Genomic DNA, 19,766 nt, shown 5'->3' with positions numbered 1-19,766 from the left:
AATTTACACAGGGGATCATTTTACCAGAAAGCATTAAGAGAAAGTACTGGGAACATTTACTCAGCAGCTCAGGCAGCAAGTGAGAAGAGACAGAGGGGTTGAAGGTTTCAGGTCGAAGACCTTTTAATCTTGGGATGGGAGTCTGTAATTTCCCCGAAATAGAGTGAGGAGATGAGTTCTGTGTCTGTGATTCCCCCACCCGATAATGGGATAAAAAGTCAAAGTCTGTCCCAAGCCTTGTGGCCCATCAGGCCAGTGCTCATGCCAGTTTCTGTGGCGTGAAGCGACTGAGAGTACGAGACTCCCCTCCACCCACCCACCACCCAATAGCCAATGTCTAATCCAATTTACTACCTCAAATTGAATGCTGTGTGTGACTTCCCCTACACGGTAACGGGACAGAACTTGTGTCTGCGATCTCCCCCACACAGTGATGGGATGGGGTCTGTTTCTGTGATCTCCCTCTCATGGCGACGGGACAGAACCTGTGTCTGCAATCTCCCCCACACAATGATAGGACAGAGTCTGTGTCTCCGATTCTCGCACACGGAGACAGGACAGGGTAAATGTCTGTCATGCTGTGATGTGATGAGATCTGTGTCTGTGATTCTCCCATACAGTGTCAGGGTGTGGTCTGTGTGAGTCACAGAAAACTACAGCACAGAAACAGGCTCTTTGGCCCACCTAGTCTGTGCCGAACCATTTAAACTGCCTACTCCCATCAACCTGCACCTACAGCATAGCCATCCCTACCTTGCACAATCATGTAAAAAGCCTGCTTGCATTTACCCTATCTATAACTCTCATAATTTTGTACAATTCTATCAAATCTCCCCTCAGTATTCTACATTCTAGGGAATAAAGTTCTAATCTATTCAATCTTTCCTTATAACTCAAGGTCCTCCAGTCCTGGTAACATCCTTGTAAATGTTCTCTGTACTCCTTCAAACTTATTTATATCTATCCTGCAGGTAGGTGAATAGAACTGAACACAATACTTCAAATTAGGCCTCGCCATCATCTTACAACTTCCACAAAACATCCCTCCCGTGCTCAATACTTTGATTTATGAATGCTAATGTGCCAAAAGCTTTCTTAATGACCCTATCTACCTGTGATGTCACTCTCAATGAATTCCCAGATCCCTTTGTTCTACCACAATCCTCAGTGCCCGACCACCACTGTGCAAGACCTACCCTGGTTGGTCTCCCAAAGTGCAAAACCTCACACTTGTCTGCATTAAATTCCATCTGCCATTTGTTCAGCCCACTTTTCCAGATGATCCAAATCCAGCTGCAAGCTTTGATAGTCTTCATCGCAGTCCACTACACCCCCATTCTTGGTGTCATCCACAAATATGCTGATCCAGTTAACCACATTATCATCCAGATCACTGATATAGATGGCGAACAACAACAGAGCCAGCACCAATCCCTCTGGCCCACCACTAGTCACAGGCCTCCAGCAAGAAAGACAACCATCTACTAACACTCGCCGGCTTCTCCCACAAAGCCAATGTCTAATCCAATTTACTACCTCATTTTGAATACCAAGCAACTGAATCTTCATCCACTGTGTTGCCTTCAACTGTCCTGATAACTTCATCAAAAACTCTACAAAATTGGTTAGATATGATTTAACACTCAAACAGCCATGCTGACTATCCCTAATCAATTCCTGTCTATCCAAATACTCATAATTCCAGTCTCTTAGAATACTTTTCAATAACCTTCCCACAACTGATGTCAGACTCACTGGCCGATAATTTCCTGGTTTATTCATAGAGCCTTTTTCAAACAACAGAACAATGTTAGCTATCCTCCAATTCTCCAGTACCTCACCTGTCACTAAGGATGGTTTAAATATCTCTGCTGGGGCCCCGGCAGTTTCTGCACTGTCCTCCCACAGAGTCCACAGGAACACCTTGTCAGGCCGCGGGGATTTGTCCACCCTGATTTGCCTCAAGACAGCAAACACCTCCTCCTCCTCCGTAAATCTGTGTAGGGTCCACGAACTCACTGCTGCTCTGCCCCACTTCTATAGACTCTGTGTCCATCTCCTGAGTAAATACACATTGAGAAGAATCCATTTAAGTTCTCCCCATCTCCTTTGGCTCCACACGTGGATTACCATTCTGATCTTCTAGTGGACCAATTTTGTTCTTTTGCTCTTAACATACTGTGGAAGCCAATAGGGTTCACTTTGCTTGCTCGTGCTTTCTTTTAGCTCTCCTGATTTCCTTCCTAAGTGTTCTCTTGCATTTTTTATACTCCTCAACTACCTCATTTGCTCCTGCCTGCCTGTAGCTGCTGTGCAACTCCTTTCTCTAAGTCTGGGCCTCAATATCTCTTAAAAACCAATGTTCCCTAAATCTGTCATCCTTGCATTTTATTCTGACAGGCATGTACAAGCTTCGTGCTCCCACACTTTTACTTTTGAAGACCCCCCCACCTACCAAGTACACCTTTGCGAGAAAACAGCCTGTCCCAATTCACTCTTACCAGATCCTTTCTGATACCATCAAAATTGGCCATTCTCCAAATTATAATCTCAATTCGAGGACCAGACCTATCTTTTTCCATAATTACCTCGAAACTAATGGCATTATGATCACTAGATGCAAAGTGCCCCCCTAAAAGTCCAAGGGTTCCTAACCTGGGGTTCATGGACCCCTTGCTTAATGATATTGTTCCATGGCTTAAAAAGATTAGGGGATCCCCGCCCTACACAAACCCGTCACCTGGCCTGTCTCATTCCCTTAAAGCATTGCACTCTCTCTCACTGGGACTTCTATGTACTGGTGAAGGAAACTTTCCTGAATGCATTTGGCAAACTCTATCCAATCTAATCCTTTTACAGTATGGAAGTCCCAGTCAACATGTGAAAGTTAAAATCACTTACTATCACAGCCTTGTGTTTCTTGCAACTGTTTGAAATCTCTCTACAAATTTGTTCCTTTCGGGTGGTCTATAATATAGCCCCATTAAGGTGATCATACTCTTCCTATTCCCCAGTTCTACCCACAAAGCATCACTGAACAATTTCTCCAGTCTGTCCTGACTGAGCACTGCTGTGGATGTTTTCCGTGAATAGGAACACCACCCCTCCTCCTTTAATCCCCCCCCCCCACTCTGTCACATTTAAAACAACGGACCCCTGGAATATTGAGCTGCCAGCCGTGCCCTTCCTGCAACCAAGTCTCACTTATGGCTACAATATTATAATTCCCTGTGTTGATCCGAGGCCTGAGCTCACCCACCTTTCCTACAATACTTCTTGCATTATAATACACTCAACTCAGAATATTAGTCCCACCTTGCTCAACCTTTTGCTTCCTGGCTTTGTCTGAGGTCTTAATAACATCTGTCTTTACAACCAGTCTAGTATCTGTTCTGGCATTCTGGTTCTCCCCCACCCCCCTCTCTTCCCTTGAGGATATGAGTCACCCTCCAGTTAGGTGCAAACTGTCTCTTCTGTACAGGTCCCACCTTCTCGGGAAAAGAGCCCAATGATCCAAAAATATGAAGCCCTCCCTCCTACACCAACTCCTTAGCCATATGTTAAAACTGTATAATCCTATTTCTGGCCTCACTAGCATGTGGCAGAGGTAGCAAACCTGAGATCACAACCCTGGTGATCCTGTACTTTAAAGTAGCACCTGAGTCCCTGAAACTCACATTGCAGAACCTCGTCCCTCTTCAAACCTATGTCACTGGCACTGATGTGGAGATCTGCTACTCACCCTCCCACTTAAGAATGCTGAAAACTCTGTCCATATCCAAGACCCTGGCATCTGGGAGGCAACATGTCATCTGGGTATCTCATTCTTGTCCACAGAACCTCCTTTCTGTTTGCTTAACTAATGAATCCCCCACACGGTGACAGGACGGGGTCTGTGTCTGTGATTCCCCGCACACGGTGACAGGACGGGGTCTGTGTCTGTGATTCCCCCCACACGGTGATGGGATGGGGTCTGTGTCTGTAATTCCCCCCACACAGTGACGGGATGGGATGGGGTCTGTGTCTGTGATCCCCCACACAGTGACAGGACGGGGTCTGTGTCTGTGATTCCCCCACAGAGTGTCGGGACGGGGTCTGTGTCTGTGATTCCCCCACAAAGTGACGGGACGGGTCTGTGTCTGTGATTCCCCACAGAGTGATGGGACGGGGACGGGGACGGGGACGGGGACGGGGTCAGGGTCTGTGTCTGTGATTCCCCACACGGTGACAGGACGGGGTCTGTGTCTGTGATTCCCCACACGGTGACGGGATGGGATCTGTTTCCATGATTTCCAACTATCTTACAGGCTGTCATGAGTGTCCTTAATCTAATGATATCCTGATATTCCCTAGGGTTTACGCCTCTGCACTGTGCTGTCAAAGCCCACAGCTGCAGCAGCATTAGGAAGGAGTGGGATATCCGGAGGTTCGGAAGGGAGACATGCAGGGGTCTCCAAAACCTTGCTCAGGACATCCTGCAGTGCATCATTCACCTGCTGAATATGGGGGCATCCATCTTCTCCCAGGTATCTGTCACTGGTGGTGCTCCCTCCTCGTCAGCCCTCTCTCGATACATCACTCCATCCTCGCCAACCCTCCCTCAGTGTGACACTCCCTCCTTGCCGCCCCTCCATCAGCGTGCCAGCCCCTCTCAGTGTGACACTCCCTCCTCGCCACCCCTCCCTTGGCGTGCCACTCCCTCCGCGCCACCCCTCCCTTGGCGTGCCACTCCCTCCTCGCCACCCCTCCCTTGGCATGCCACTCCCTCCGTGCCGCCCCTCCCTTGGCGTGCCACTCCCTCCTCGCCGCCCCTCCCTCAGCGTGCCACTCCCTCCTCGCCGCCCCTCCCTTGGCGTGCCACTCCCTCCTTGCCACCCCTCCCTTGGCATGCCACTCCCTCTGTGCCGCCCCTCCCTTGGCGTGCCACTCCCTCCTCGCCACCCCTCCCTTGGCACGCCACTCCCTCTGTGCCGCCCCTCCCTTGGCGTGCCACTCCCTCCTCGCCACCCCTCCCTTGGCATGCCACTCCCTCTGTGCCACCCCTCCCTTGGCGTGCCACTCCCTCCTCGCCGCCCCTCCCTCAGCGTGCCAGCCCCTCCTCGCCACCCCTCCCTTGGCGTGCCACTCCCTCCGTGCCGCCCCTCCCTTGGCGTGCCACTCCCTCCGTGCCGCCCCTCCCTTGGCGTGACACCCCCTCCTTGCCGCCCCTCCCCCCGGCATGACACACCCTTCTCACCGCCCCTCCCTCAGCTGATGGTTGTCCCATCCGTTGTGCAGGACGTGAAGAGCAGCATGAGCATCCTCCACCAGGCCGTGCAGGACGGGAACGTCTCCCTGGTTCAGTTCATTCTGCAGCTGCCCAACCCTCGGCTCCAGGAGTTCGTCAACCTGAAGGTGCCTGGGCCCTTGAGTGTGGGGTGGGGCGGGGCGGGGTGGCGGGAGGCAGTGTGCAGAGGTCAGTGACTGTCTGAGGGTAAACAGGCCCCTCAGCTCTGAGCCACATCCACATTTAATGCCAGTCCTGTGCTTAATTCGTATCCCTGTACACCCTTCCTATCCTTTAAACATTGTAACTGTAGGGTGATAGGGTGGAGATAAGTCTCTACCAAAAGAGGTGAAAGGTGTTCCCTCCTTCCGCTAGCCCGCAGGGAAAGGTGTGGCACCTGCCTAGCCCCCTGATCAGGGTCACGCGAAGTCACGTGAGTGTGTGGTGGATGGTTGTTTGAGCGCCTGGTGATAAAGTCCTGGTTACACAACCACTGATGCCAGGCAGATCATCTCGGAACACAAAATAATCTGCAGATCATCACTGAAGCGTATTGACAACGGCTGGGGTCGCACTGCCCAGAGGAAGGCAATGGCAAAGCACTTCTGTAGAAGCACTTACCAAGAACAATCATGGTCGTGAGACCATCATTGCCCACGTCATACAACACGGTACATGAAGATGACGATGAATAGTACCTGCTTTGGCCACTTCCTCTGGCTGCCCGTTCCATGTACAGCCACCCTCTGAGTAAAGTAGTTTCCCCTCAGGTTCCTATTAAATCTCTCCCCTCTCACCCTAAACCTGTGCCCTGCAGTTCTTGGTTCTCTAACCCTGGGGAAAAGACTGAGCACAGTCAACCTATCCATGCCCTTCAAGGTTTTTTACAACCTCTGTAAAATCATTAGTCTCCTACGCACTAAGGAATAATATCCCACCCTTTCTAACCTCTCCCTATATCTCAAGCCCTTGAGTCCTGGCAACATTCCAGTCAATCTCCTCTGTCCTGTTTAATAACATTTTTCCCACAGCAGGGCGACCAAAACTGAACACAATACTCCATGTGCGGCCTCTACAGCTGCAACGTGACCTCCCAACTCCTGTAGTCTTGGCCTTGACTAATGAAAGCCAGGACAGTGAAGTGCCTTCTTCACTGCCCTGTCTACCCTCATCTCCACAAATATCTTTTGTATTTCTGGACAGTATCTCTTCCTCTTCAGTGGTTAAAGGTCATGCTCTACCAAGTCAAGCCCACCCCATTGGGGGTCAAGGGTTTTTGCCCTTTTGCAGTGTCAGAGGGTCACATTTCCTGGGTTCAGGGGTCATGCTCTGCCAGGTCAGAGGAGCATGGGTTGAGTCTTTGGAAAGTCAGGGTGTTTGACGGGGTCAAGGGCAACATGCTTTGAGGATGAGGTTCATGCCCTCCTGTGGTCAGGTACTGTGATATAAAGGTGATGGTGTGAGGGCAAGGGTTTCACTCAAGTGTTAAAGGTCGGGGCCATGGCCTGTGGCTGCAGGGTCAATGATCATGAACCACATGTTCAAGGGTTGGGAGGGGTCGTACACTGCAGGGTGAGCAGTCAGGTGGTCATGCCCCACAGTCTTGGGAATTCAGGGGTACGGTCCCACAGGTTCAGCGGTCTGGATGTTATGCCCTCCATTTTCAAGGTCAAGAGGTCACGCCCTGCAGGTTCAAGGTTAGGATGCCATGCCCTGCAGGTTCAGGAGCCAGGGGTCGTGGCCGGAAAGATCCCCCGGTAACGTTGCCTCTTTGTCTACAGGCCCATGGGAACACCGCACTGCACATGGCTGCCGGACTGCATGGAGACCGGAACCAAGAGCAGATCATCCGACTGCTGCTGGACTGTGGGGCCGATCCCAGCATCCGGAACTTGGAGAATGAGCAGCCGGGTCACCTCCTGCCCAACAGCCCTCATGGCGAGCAGGTGAGGAACTGGGGTCAAGTGCAGGACGATGAGTGTCCTGTCAAATATGGGGTGGTGGGGGGGTAGTGTACTGAGGCCAAGCCCAGGGGGCTGGGGGCCCTGAGGGTCTTCATATCCCGAGTCCCACCGCTCAACCCAAATCTCCGTCTCATCTGAATCGCCTCCCTCTCTGATGACTCTCCATTGCCTCCGCAGATGAAACATTTGTTGAAGAGAGGCCGCCTTGCCTTGTCGACCAATCACAGAGTCGGATCCTCATAGGACCCATCACAGACCTGGACTATTTTCAGTCCCCGTGTATCCCTCCACTGGATGGAATCCGTGTCACTCCCATCGGGAGGAAACATCCGTCTCCTTCCCCATTTAGCCCTCAAACCCCTCCCTCCCTCATTCCCTTCCTCTTCTCCTCTTCCTTCACCTACTATGCTCTCTCCCTCCCTGCTTCCTTCCCACTTTCCCCATTACTCAGCCTCCCCCTCTTTTAGCCCTTACCTCTCTTTTCCACCCTCCCCTCCCCTCTTCCTCTATCTCCCTTTCTTTTCTCTGTCCTCACTTCCACCATCCCTATCCCTTCCTTATCACTTCCCTATCACTCCTTACCCCTCTTTTAATCCTCCCTCTTCCTTTATCCACTTCCACCTCTTCTCTCCCTCCTCCTCTGCCTCGTCCCCCTTTCCCACCGTCCCTCCCTCATCACTCAACTGAAATAATTTATTCTGTTCCCATTTCCTGCTGGAAGAAGGTGCAGAGACAACCCATGGCTGACCCCACCTCCTCGTGTGGGCAGAGTGCGTGGCGAAAGGGTGGTGGTGGGGGGGGGTGTTGGTCTCATCTGCCTTCAAACACCCCCACCCCATACAGGGACCTATGTGTAGCAGCACACAGTGATACCTAGTCCGCCCTCAGCCAAATCTTCACGCACTCCACCCCCCACCTCACTGCAATTCCCCTCCGCACCCCGGAATCTCTGCACCTTCTTCCAGCCGTTTATTTTATCGGCTTTGGAAGCCGCCCTTTTTAATCCACCTCCCAAGAATTGGAGCGGGGGGGAGAGAGACAGAGACAGAGAAAGGGGCAAGAGAGATTTCTCATGGTCTATCCCCTCTCACTTCAAATCTCCCTCTCCCGTCTTCTGCGCGAAATTGGCTTGGAGCTCCAAGCCAAAAATGTGGACTGTTTTTGTTCTGTTGGGACAGTAAGATTCACTTGGGGGGGGGGTGGATTGGATAATGGAGATGGTGGGGAGATGAATTGCATCCTAGTCCTCCTGCTCACCCTGAGCCAGGGCTAGGATCTGAGGATTCCCCTCTCTATCCCCTCCTCAATTATTTGATTTCTGTGAAATCTGAATCCTCCCAGTGGGGAGAACTCCATCTTACGCACCCACTGCAGGGCTGCTCTGCGTTTGCCAGTAATCCCTGTGGGGGTGGGTATCGCCAGGCCTGGTGTAGTGTATCATTGCACTGGGTTGTGTGTGAGTGTGAGAGTGAGAGATAGAGAGGATGTAAACTCCATGGCTCCTTTATTAGGTACACCTTTATACCTGCTCGTTAATGCAAATATCTGATCAGCCAATCATGTGACGGCAACGCAATGCACACAAGCATGCCGACATGGTCAAGAGGTTCAGTTGTTGTTCAGACCAAACATCAGAATGGGGGAAGAAATGTGATATAAGTGACTGACCATGGAATGATTACTGGTGCCAGACAGGGTGGTTTGAGTATCTCAGAAACTGCTGATCTCCCGGGGCATGCACAGCAGTCTCTAGAGTTTACAGAGAGTGCTGTGAAAAACGGGAAATAAAACATCCAGTGAGCATCGGTTCTGTGGGTGAAAACACCTGGTTAATGAAAGAGGTCAGGCAAGAATGGTCAGACTGGTTCAAGGTGACAGTAACTCAAATAACCACACGTTACAACAGTGGTGTGCATAAGAGCATCTCTAAACGCACAACACATTGAACCTTGAAGCAGCAGAAGACCTCACCGGGTTCCACTCCCGTACCTAATAAAGTGGCCACTCAGAGTGGGTGTGTGCATGAGAGAGAGAGAGAATGTGGGTTTTTGCGTGGGTGTCTATGTATGATAGGGTGTGTGCCTGTGCATGAGAGAAAAGCTGTCTGTTTGGAGGAAGAGGTAACGAGAGGCGTATGTTCGTGAGGGAGATTTTGTGTGCGTGCACACACCCTTGTAAGGGACCGCTGTGTATCTGTGACTGAGGGCTGTACACGTGGAAGGCGTGGGAAGAGGGGGCAAGGAGTGCTCGCAGTTTTGTGAGACGGTACGTTGTGTTTCGGTACATGGACATCTGCTTGAGGTGTGTGTGTGTGTGTGTGTCTGTCTGTGTGTGTCTGTCTGTCTGTCTGTGTGTGTGTGTGTGTGTGTCTGTCTGTCTGTGTGTGTCTGTCTGTGTGTGTGTGTGTGTGTGTGTGTGTCTGTCTGTCTGTGTGTCTGTCTGTCTGTGTGTCTGTGTGTGTGTGTGTGTGATTGTGTGTGTGTGTGTGTCTGTCTGTCTGTGTGTGTCTGTCTGTGTGTGTGTGTGTGTGTGTGTGTGTGTGTGTGTGTGTGTGTGTGTGTGTGTGTGTCTGTCTGTCTGTCTGTGTGTGTGTGTGTGTGTGTGTGTGTCTGTGTGTGTGTAACATCTGAGTGATGTGTCTGTGTTTGAGAGCGCGCGTCTGCACTGTGTGCAGGACTTAGGTTCCACGTGGGCAATTATTGATCGCACCTGGGGTGGGGAGGGGTGAGTTTTTCCACCTCTACGGCACCAAGATTGGTCTCCGCAGCCAACACACAACCCCCCCCCAACCCCCAATTTGCCCAGCAACCTTCGTGAAGTGGGTGGGGAAGGGGAGGGTGAGGGTGCTCGCTCCAGACCGTTCCCTTCTCCCACCCTCGCACCCTTATGGCTGAATTATGTGTCTCAAATGCAAGCTTCCCACGTCCGAGTAAAATTCCTCCCCCCCCCACGCAGTTCCCACATCTGGGGAGGGGGCTGACAAATGAACAAGGTGTCCTGAGCCGAGGGGCCTTTGGGAGAGGGTGGAAGGGAGCTTGCACATGGGACAGGGGACAATGCACTTCGTTGGCCTCTTGCACTTCTGTGTGACCTCTATGAGGTCATCTCCACCTGCGTTTCTTGCTTTAATGTCTGTAAAGCGGTTTATAATCATTTAAATAAATTAATGACTAATCTGCGTGAGTTAGTGTTTCTTCTCTCTGACAGGTGGGTGTGCTCTAGAGGGGTAGTTCACCAGATACCAGGCAAGGAAGGCAAGTGACAGGCCAGGCTGTTAGAAGAAGGGAGTCGCTGATGGGGTCAGCCAGCCCAGTAGCAGGCCTTCCTGCCCAACTTCTCTGTGTCAAGGTCCCCATCCATGCTAGTCCCATCCGCGTCTGACCAAACCTTTCCTGTCCATGTACCTGTCCAAAAATCTTTTGAATGTTGTTAATGTACCTGCCTTGAGCACTTCCTCTGGTAGCTCATTCCATATACGGACTACCCACTGGGTAAAAAAGTTGCCCCTCAGATCCTCTTTGACATTAAACCTGGGCCCTCCAATTCTTGATTCGCAACCCTGAGGAAAAGACTGTGTGCATCCACCCTATCTATGTCTTTGTAAGTCCGTTCCTCAGACTCCTATGCTCCAATGTGTGTGACCTACCTCTCCCTCTAACTCGGGACCTTATCATCTTCATAAATCTCCTCAGTGGACTTTCTAGCTTCATGGCATCTCCCTTGTAGCAGGGCAACCAAAACTGAACCCAGTTCTCTAAATGCAACCTCACAGACGTCTTTTACAACTGCAAGATAATGTCCCATCTACTACACTCAGTGCCCTGACTGATGAAGGCCAGCATGTCACCGCCTGGTCTTCCTCTGATGGCACATTCCAGGAACCATGTAGCTGTACTCCTAGGACCCTCGGTTCTGCAACACTCCAGGGCCTGGGAAAGCCCTGCCCCCATTTGTCTCCCCAAAATGCAAAACCTCACACTTATCCAAATTAAACTCCATTTGCCATTTCTCAGCCCACTTACACAGCCAATCAAAATCACCCTGTAAATCCTGATGGCCACCTCCACTCTCAATGACACCACCTAGTTTGGTGATGTCTGAAAATTCACGAACCATGCCTTCTACAAAATCTTTGACGTAGATGACAAGCAGCAATGGTCCCAGCACTGAGCTCTGGCAAACACAGCCAGTCACGGGCCTCCAGCGCAAGAAACAAGCAACACCCTCTGCTTCCTACCATTGAACGATTCTGTCTCCAATTCGTCAGCTCCCCCATGAGATCTGTGCTACTGGGATACAGACTGCAGTCAACACGAAACAACCTCTGGAATGGGTGGGATGTGTCAAGAGGAATGGTTGGACATTTGAGGCTTGCATCTGCTGGAGTTTAGAAGACGGAAATAATTCTATAGCATGGAAGCAGCCTTCACCAAATCCACCTCACACTTACCCAAATTAAACTCCATCCACAGTTCCTTAGTCCACAACCTAGCGGATCAGGATATCCCTGTAAATTCTGGCGGCCAGCTTCACCGTCTACAACACTAGCTATCCACAAGTTTATTAACCATGTCCTGTATATTCACATACAAATCCTTACTTTCGCTACATGTCCCTATCACCTTCTCCCCTCTGATCCCTGAACTTGAGGCTGTGGGTCAGCGACAGGAGTAAGTGATCGGTCCTGCGAGTCCCCGTGCAAAGTGTTTTCTTTGGCTGTTGTTTGACTGGCAAACGAAAGCATTGAAAACACTGGGAGTGGGTTTGAGATGCGATTTTCCTAGAATCCTTGAGAAAAGGGGTGGCTCTCCAGCATGTAAAGGGACTGGGGTGCCCACTTACATTGGGCGCACTCTGGAACTTAAGGGCTGAGGAGCACTTGATCAGTTCACTCTAGAAGATGGGTGCCAGTTTAAGGGGATGTATTCTAAAGTGTCTGGGGAGGTGTAGTACCTCCAGTGAAGGGGCTTGTGGGGCATGGACCCCTACCATTAACTGAGGGGTCCATGGACCTCAGGGTGGGCATCCCTGCTCTAGAACAAAGGATGGTGAAGCACTTAATTGGTTCATTTCTAGAACAAAAGTGGTAATATTAACTGGTTGTTCTCAAGAATGTGAAGGATGGAAATGTTTAAGAGGGGCTACATGCATTCTTGGCCATTAAAAATAGGAGGAACTTAAATGGGTGCACTCTAGAACATAATGGATGGCAGATCTCTAAATTGGTTCACTCTATAACACTTAGCTGTGTATGTTCTAGAACACACAGAACAGGGAGGTCACTTGAATGGGTAGAACATAGAGTACATGAGAGATTTAAGAGAATGCACTGTAGAATATGAGGAATAGAAACAGTTGTGTGCTGGACACAGTATGTACTAAAACATAAAGAATGACGGTGCAGAAATGGCTGTGCTCTAGAACACAAAGGACTGGAAGTTTAAGAGGGTGCATTCTATAGTGTGCTAGAACATAAAGAGCAGGGGAAACATTTGTGGGTGCACTCCAGAGCACAAGAGACTGGGGGATTTTAATAGATGTACTCTGGAACATAATGTACTTCTGACACAAACAGGCATGCTCTAACACATGAAGAATGTACTCCAACACGTGAAAGCCTGCTTAAGAGGCTTTGGTCTGGAACACAAGGGAAGGGAGACTTAAAATCAGCTTGCTCTAAAACATAAAGAACATGCTTGAGGGGTTATGGCACAGAACTCAAAGAACAGGGAGCCAGATGGAAGGATACGCTCTAGAAACAGGGGCAATTTATGGGTGTGCTTTCAAACCTAATGAACGGGGGTGGAAGGGTCAGTTAAAAGGTGTAATCTGGAATATGAGGAAGTGTGGGGTCGGTTACATGGTGTGAGATAGAATGTAAGCAATAGGGAGTCAGAGAATGTAAGAACAGCGGGTCAGTTACGTGTGAGGATAGTGCAATCTACAATGGGAGCAGGGAGCTGGTTACAAGGTGTGATCTAGAACACAAGGAATGGGGTGGCAGTTTAAACTGTGATCCAGAACGTAAAAGAAGGCAATTCAATCATTGCACTCTAGAACGTGTAGTGGCGTGCAGCTATGACGTTAAGTGCTGTGACTCACCCAGAATCATGTGCATGGGGTCACAGAGGTGAAGCCGAGAGTCCCGTAAACATCCTCAATCATCAAGCTCTTGTTCTTGCGGATAAACTGGACTCTGACAGCTCGCGCTTGTTTCTCCATCACACTTTATTTCCTTGTGCACAAGGAGAACAGTTCAGCCATTGTCACCCAACTATCCTGAAACTCCAGCTGAGAATAGGCAACTGTTGTAGAGACAGGATCCATTCGAAACGGGCCTTGTTGGTCAGGGTGTCAAAAGTTGGGGGGAGAATAGAGTTTAGAAGGATAATAACTCAGCCATGATGGACCGGTGAAGCAGAATTGATGGGCTGAATGGCCTAATTCTGCTCCTATGTCTTATGGAAATGGTGCACTTTCAAATCTCATTATTTGCATATATAGGTACAATCATAATACATATTTCAGGTGCTAATAATGTCTAAGTTAAAGGCCAATAATACCTTCGATTTAGTAAAGTATTGGTCTGCCTGGTGACATTGGTTCTCAGGCTTGATGAGAGAACTGGAGTATGGTTCTCGAGTACCACGTTCACCTAGGGTGTGTACAATGACTGTCATCTCATCACCTTGACCCGTGCCTCACTGCAACATCCACACGCCCAGAAACAGCTCATCAGACGAGGTCTCCCAGGAGTTCGGGACGATCCACGATTCGGGAGGCGGGAATGTCTCGAACCCGTCCGGCATTTCCCCTCAGCGTTCCCTGTCCAGAGGAGGAGAGAAGGAAGGAAAAAGGAAGGGAGACCATCAGTGCCACTGAAACATCATCATGCTGGCACAGACGCTGTGAGCTGAAGGGCCTGTTCCTGTGCTATCCCATTTGATGTTCTGTGTTTTTGCGGAAGGTCAGACATGGAGAGAACAGTACAAAACACAGAACAGGCCCTTCAGCCCACAGTGCCTGTGCTATCCCATTTGATGTTCTGTGTTTTTGCGGAAGGTCAGACATGGAGAGAACAGTACAAAACACAGAACAGGCCCTTCAGCCCACAGTGCCTGTGCTATCCCATTTGATGTTCTGTGTTTTTGCAGAAGGTTAGACATGGAGAGAACAGTACAAAACACAGAATGGGCCCTTCGGCCCACAGTGCCTATGCTGAACGCGATGACAATATAGACCCAATCCCTTCGGCCTGCACATGATCCATATCACTCCATTCCCTGCACGTGCATGCACCTGAGAGCCTCTTCAAAACCTGTACCGTATCTGCCTCCAACACCAGCCCTGGCAGCGCATTCCAGGCACCCACAGTACTACTCTCGGTTTAAAACACAGTGCCTATAAAAGGCATTCACCCCCCTCCGGAGGCTTTTCATGTTTTACGATATTGAATCACAGTGGACTCAGTTTGGCTTTTTTGTCTCTTTCATGTCGCAGTGAAAACAGATCTCTACAAAATGATCTAAATTAATTGCAAATATAAAACAGAAAGTAAGTGATTGCAATAGTGTTCACCCCCTTCAAGGTGCATTTCATAGATGCACCTTTGGCAGCAATTACAGCCGTGAGTCTGTCAGCTTTGCACATCTGGACACTGCAATTTTCCCCCACTCTTCTTTACAAAATTGCTCAAGCTCTGTCAGAGTGCATGGGGATTGTGAGTGATCAGCCCTTTTCAAGTCCAGCCACAAATTCTCAATTGGATTGAGGTCTGGACTCTGACTTGGCCACTCCAGGACATTAACTTTGTTATTTTTAAAGCCATTCTTGTGTAGCTTTGGCTTTATGCTTGCAGTCATTGTCTTGGAAGACAAATCTTCTCCCAAGTCGAAGTTCTCTTGCAGACTTCATCAGGTTTTCCTCCAGGATTTCCCTGTATTTTGCTGCGTTCATTTTACCCTCTACCTTCACAAGCCTTCCAGGGCCTGCTGCAGTGAAGCATCCCCACAGCATGATGCAGCTTCTATCATGCTTCACGGTAGGGATGGTGGGTTTTTGATTATGTGCAGCGCCAAACATAGCATTTAGTTTGATGGCCAAATAGCTTGATTTTCTTGTATTCACCTCCTGACTTGTGCTTTTCAATAATCTTTCTCAAGGTTTACCAAATCATGGAATGGATGGTCACCAAATACAAGAGATTCTGTAGATGATGGAAATTGAGAGCAATACACACAAAAAAGTCAATATTTCAGGCTGAAAACCTTCATCAGGACAGGAAAGGAAAGGGGAAGGTGTCAGAATTAGAAGGTGGAGGGAGGGAGAGGACAAGCTAGAAAATGATAGGTGAAGCCAGGAGGGTGGGGGAGGGCAGCTGAAATAAGAAGATGAGAAGTGATAGGTGGAAGAGGTAAAGGGCTGTAGAAGAATGAGTCTGATAGGAGAGGAGAGAGGATCATCGGAGAAGGAAAGGAGGGGGTGTACGGGGAGGGGGGGAGGTGACAGACAGGTGAGGAGAAGAGGTAAGAGGCCAAAGTGGGAAAATGAAGAGGGGAGAGGGAGGTGAAAAATCACCAGAGGTTAGATAAATGGACATTCATGCCTTAAGGTTGGAGGCTACCTAGATAGAATAGGCCTCATTGCGGCAGTTGAGGTGGCCATAGAACAACAAGTCAGAACAGGAATGGGGATTGGATTTAAAATGATTGGCCATCAGGAAATGCCATTTTTTTGTGGATAGAGCGGAGGTGCTGGAGGGTCACAGGATAGGGGAGACTAAAACTAAAGGGCATGGGTTTAAAGTGACTGAAGGAATATTTAAAGGCGACCCGGGGGTGGGTTTTTCACCCAGAGGGTGGTGGGTGTATGGGTACAATGACCCCTGGACAGCTACACGGACAGGAAAGTTTTATTTATTTATTTACTGTGTGGAATAGGCCCTTCTGGTCCTTTGAGCCACACTGCCCAGACTAGTTTAATCCTAGCCTAATCACGGAACAACTTTGACCTAGCAATCCGGATGTCTTTGAACTGCGGGAGAAAAGCAGAGCACCCAGAGGAATCCCACGAGGTCACAGGGGGAACATACAAACCCCTCACAGGCAGCAGCAGGAAATGAACCCGGGTTGCCGGAACTGCAAAGCGTTACAGGGCTATGGTCTGAGCGCAAGCAAACAGGGACAAGCTCAGATAGGCAACCTGGCCAGCACGGATGCGTTGGGCTGAAGGGCTCTTGATTCCCTACTGTGTGACTCTGTGAGTCCAGGACCCTGGTCTCCAGAGGACAGAATGAACTCACAGGGTAACGCACAGCTTCAGCTGAAGTGCCGGGCCAGTGAGGAGCAGGAAACTCGGCTGAAGGTACACTGAAGAAGGCAGGGTCTTCATATACTTCTTCGTAGATCCCCTCATTGGAGAAGAGAGTTGGTGAGGGCCCTGGGAGGGAAACACAGAACGGGTAGGTCAAAAACTAGAGGAAGACACAAGTGCGGGTCAGTGAGAGAGAGTCTGAGAGTGCTGAGAGAGTTTGTGCGCGACAGTGTCGTGTGGATGAGACTGTTGTGAAAGTGTCGTGCATGCAGGTGATTGTGGGAGTGTGATTACGAGTGTGTTGTGTGTGTGTGTGTGCGCGTGTGTGTGTGTGTGTGCGTGCGTGTGTGTGCGTGTGCGTGTGCGTGTGTGTGAGAGAGAGAGAGACAGTTGTGACGGGGTCCTGAATTACCCCTATGAACTGTGCTCCATTACCCCTATGAACTGTGCTTTTGAAAAGAGAGAGAGAGATGCTCAACGACAGACACCTTGTTAAAAAGAGAAAGAGAGAGTTATTTAACAATGACATCTTGTTTTTAAGATAGAGAGAGACGAAGACTGCTTGGAGATGGTGCTATGATTATTCGGCAGGTTGTTGATACTTTCTCCAAGGACATTGCCTGCTTGTACATTCTTACACAGACAGAGAAGGGAGGAGTTATTTGAGAGACAGTTGGTACTCAGTATGGTGAGATAAATCGAAGGTCAGAGGATAGACCTGCAACACATGATTTTGGACACTGAAGGAGCTTTGATGGGCCCACAGAAAAAGTGGGTTTTGAAGGATCGATCAGGTGGATCAATCAGTGGCTCTCACAGTGTGGACAGGGTGTGACCGGTGGGGAGTTATTCGTGTGTCCCACCCTCGCCTGGGTTGATAGCTCCACCACAGAAGAACGGTCCCCTTTGTTGTGGTCACAGTTGGTGACTTTTAAAGGATTACGGAGGACAACGGGAAGATCGACGGCGTCAGCTCATCTGAAGACTCAGATCTCTCTCTCTGTCCATCACTTCTCAACTCAATACCACGAACTGAATTGAACTTTGCTCATTATCATAAGACTATCTATTTACCCCTAGACTTGAAGAAGCTTGGTTTTCATATATATTCCACACTTACTTATATATAATCATTGCTAATCAGTTTGATTTATCTGCATAAATTTTACTGTATTACATAGTTACTAATAAATATTATTAGTTAATAGTGATACTGGACTCCAAAGTGTTTTCCATTTCTGCTGGTTCTTTAACCTGTCATGGGGTACATGACACAGTGGCTGTATATGTGATTGTGAGAGTGTGATTGTACGTGAGAGGGAGTGTGCACGCGTCTCTGTGTGTGCACATCTATGTGCGTGTGTGATTTACCTGAATCCCGCGTTTCCCTGAACGTGCCTGGATGAGCGATTCCTGGAGGACCGGCTCTGTGATCCCAGCGTCCCGGCTGATTCTGTGGGTCAGAGTCACTTTCCTTAGGTTCTTCATTGTCTGGGACCTGCATCAAACTAGTATTTAACACACCTCCCTCCCTCCCTCCTGCCTTCCTCAGGAACGTGGGCCCCTTCAATAGGCTGTGTGAGGAAGCGATTCCCGGTGTGCCATCACAGGGAGGGAATCCTGGGCTTCAGATCCATAAGACTATAAAAGATAGGAGCAGAACTAGGCCATTCAGCCTATTCAGTTTTCTCTGCCATTTCATAATGGCTGATCCATTTTGCCTCTCAACCCCATTCTCCTGCCTTCTCCCCGTAACGTTTCCAACCCTGACTAATCACAAACCTATCAACCACTGTTTTAAGTGCACCCAGTGACCTGTCCTCCAAACATCCACAGATTCCATAGATTCACTACCCTCTGGCTGAAAAAAAACCCTCCTCATCTTCATTCTAAATAGACATCCCTCTATTCTGAGGCTGTGCCCTCTGGTCCTGGACCACCCCACCATAGGAAACACCGCCTCCATATCCACTCAATCTAGGCCTTTCAACATTCAATAGGTTACAATCAAATCCCCCGCTGAGTCTTCTGAATTCCCGCAAGGACAGACGCAGAGCCATCAAGCACCCATCATATAACAACCCTTTCATTCCTGGAGTCATTCCCGTGAACAGTCTTTGTATCCTCTCCAATGTCAGCACATCTGCTAAGGGGCCCAGAACTGCTCACAATACTCCAAGTGAGGACCCACCAGTGCCTCAGCATCACATCCTTGCGTTTATACTCTAGTCCTCGCAAAATGAACGTGAACGTTGCATTTGCCTTCCTCCCTTAGACTCAACCAGCAAGTTAATACAGAATCCAGCACAAGGGTTTCCAAGTCCCTTTGCACCTCGGATTTTTGAATTTTCTTGCCATTTAGAAAATAGTCTACACTTTTATTCCCTCTATCAAAGTGCATGACCATACACTTCTCAACACCATATTCCTGCAACTTCTTTGCCCATTCTCCCAATCTGTCTATGTCCTTCTGCAGCCTCTCTACTTCCTGAACCCTACCTGCCCCTCCACCTACCTTCGTATCGTCCACAATCATGGCCACAAAGCCACCAATTCCACCACCCAGATCAATCAATACAAAATTATGAAAGGGATAGATTTGATGGGGACAGCAAAATTGTTTCCACTGATAGGTGAGACTAGAACTAGAGGACATAGAAAACCATAGAACCATAGAAACTACAGCACAGAAACAGGCCTTTTGGCCCTTCTTGGCTGTGCCGAACCATTTTCTGCCTAGTCCCACTGACCTGCACACGGACCATATCCCTCCATACACCTCCCATCCATGTATCTGTCCAATTTATTCTTAAATGTTAAAAAAGAACCCGCATTTACCACCTCGTCTGGCAGCTCATTCCATACTCCCACCACTCTCTGTGTGAAGAAGCCCCCCCTAGTGTTCCCTTTAAACTTCTCCCCCCTCACCCTTAACCCATGTCCTCTGGTTTTTTTCTCCCCTTGCCTCAGTGGAAAAAGCCTGCTTGCATTCACTCTATCTATACCCATCATAATTTTATATACCTCTATCAAATCTCCCCTCATTCTTCTACGCTCCAGGGAATAAAGTCCTAACCTATTCAACCTTTCTCTGTAACTGAGTTTCTCAAGTCCTGGCAACATCCTTGTAAACCTTCTCTACACTCTTTCAACCTTATTTATATCCTTCCCGTAATTTGGTGACCAAACCTGAACACAATACTCCAGATTCGGCCTCACCAATG

At 49.2% G+C, this 19,766-nt stretch overlaps 1 protein-coding gene across 3 annotated transcripts in view; it reads left to right on the top strand.

Annotated features, from left to right (window-relative positions):
* Nucleotides 1–17,558, top strand: part of LOC134350242 (NF-kappa-B inhibitor delta-like) — a 38,081-nt gene extending 20,523 nt beyond the window's left edge. For 2 of the 3 annotated variants that reach the window (XM_063055255.1, XM_063055254.1), the window contains exons 9-12: nt 4,354–4,526; nt 5,278–5,394; nt 7,048–7,212; nt 7,408–7,566. In XM_063055255.1, the coding sequence (XP_062911325.1) occupies nt 4,354–4,526; nt 5,278–5,394; nt 7,048–7,212; nt 7,408–7,473 (521 nt within the window). In that variant the 3' untranslated portion in view covers nt 7,474–7,566. Of the gene's footprint in view, nt 1–4,353; nt 4,527–5,277; nt 5,395–7,047; nt 7,213–7,407; nt 7,567–17,083 lie in introns of those variants that run through there. The other variant, XM_063055256.1, reaches the window with a different exon arrangement.
* The last annotated feature ends 2,208 nt before the right edge of the window (nt 17,559–19,766 follow it).

Source organism: Mobula hypostoma, chromosome 8 (assembly GCF_963921235.1).
Source record: "Mobula hypostoma chromosome 8, sMobHyp1.1, whole genome shotgun sequence".
Lineage (NCBI taxonomy): Eukaryota > Metazoa > Chordata > Chondrichthyes > Myliobatiformes > Myliobatidae > Mobula > Mobula hypostoma.
The sequence above is the reverse complement of the archived record's forward strand: the minus strand, read 5'-3'. Positions and strand labels throughout refer to the sequence as shown.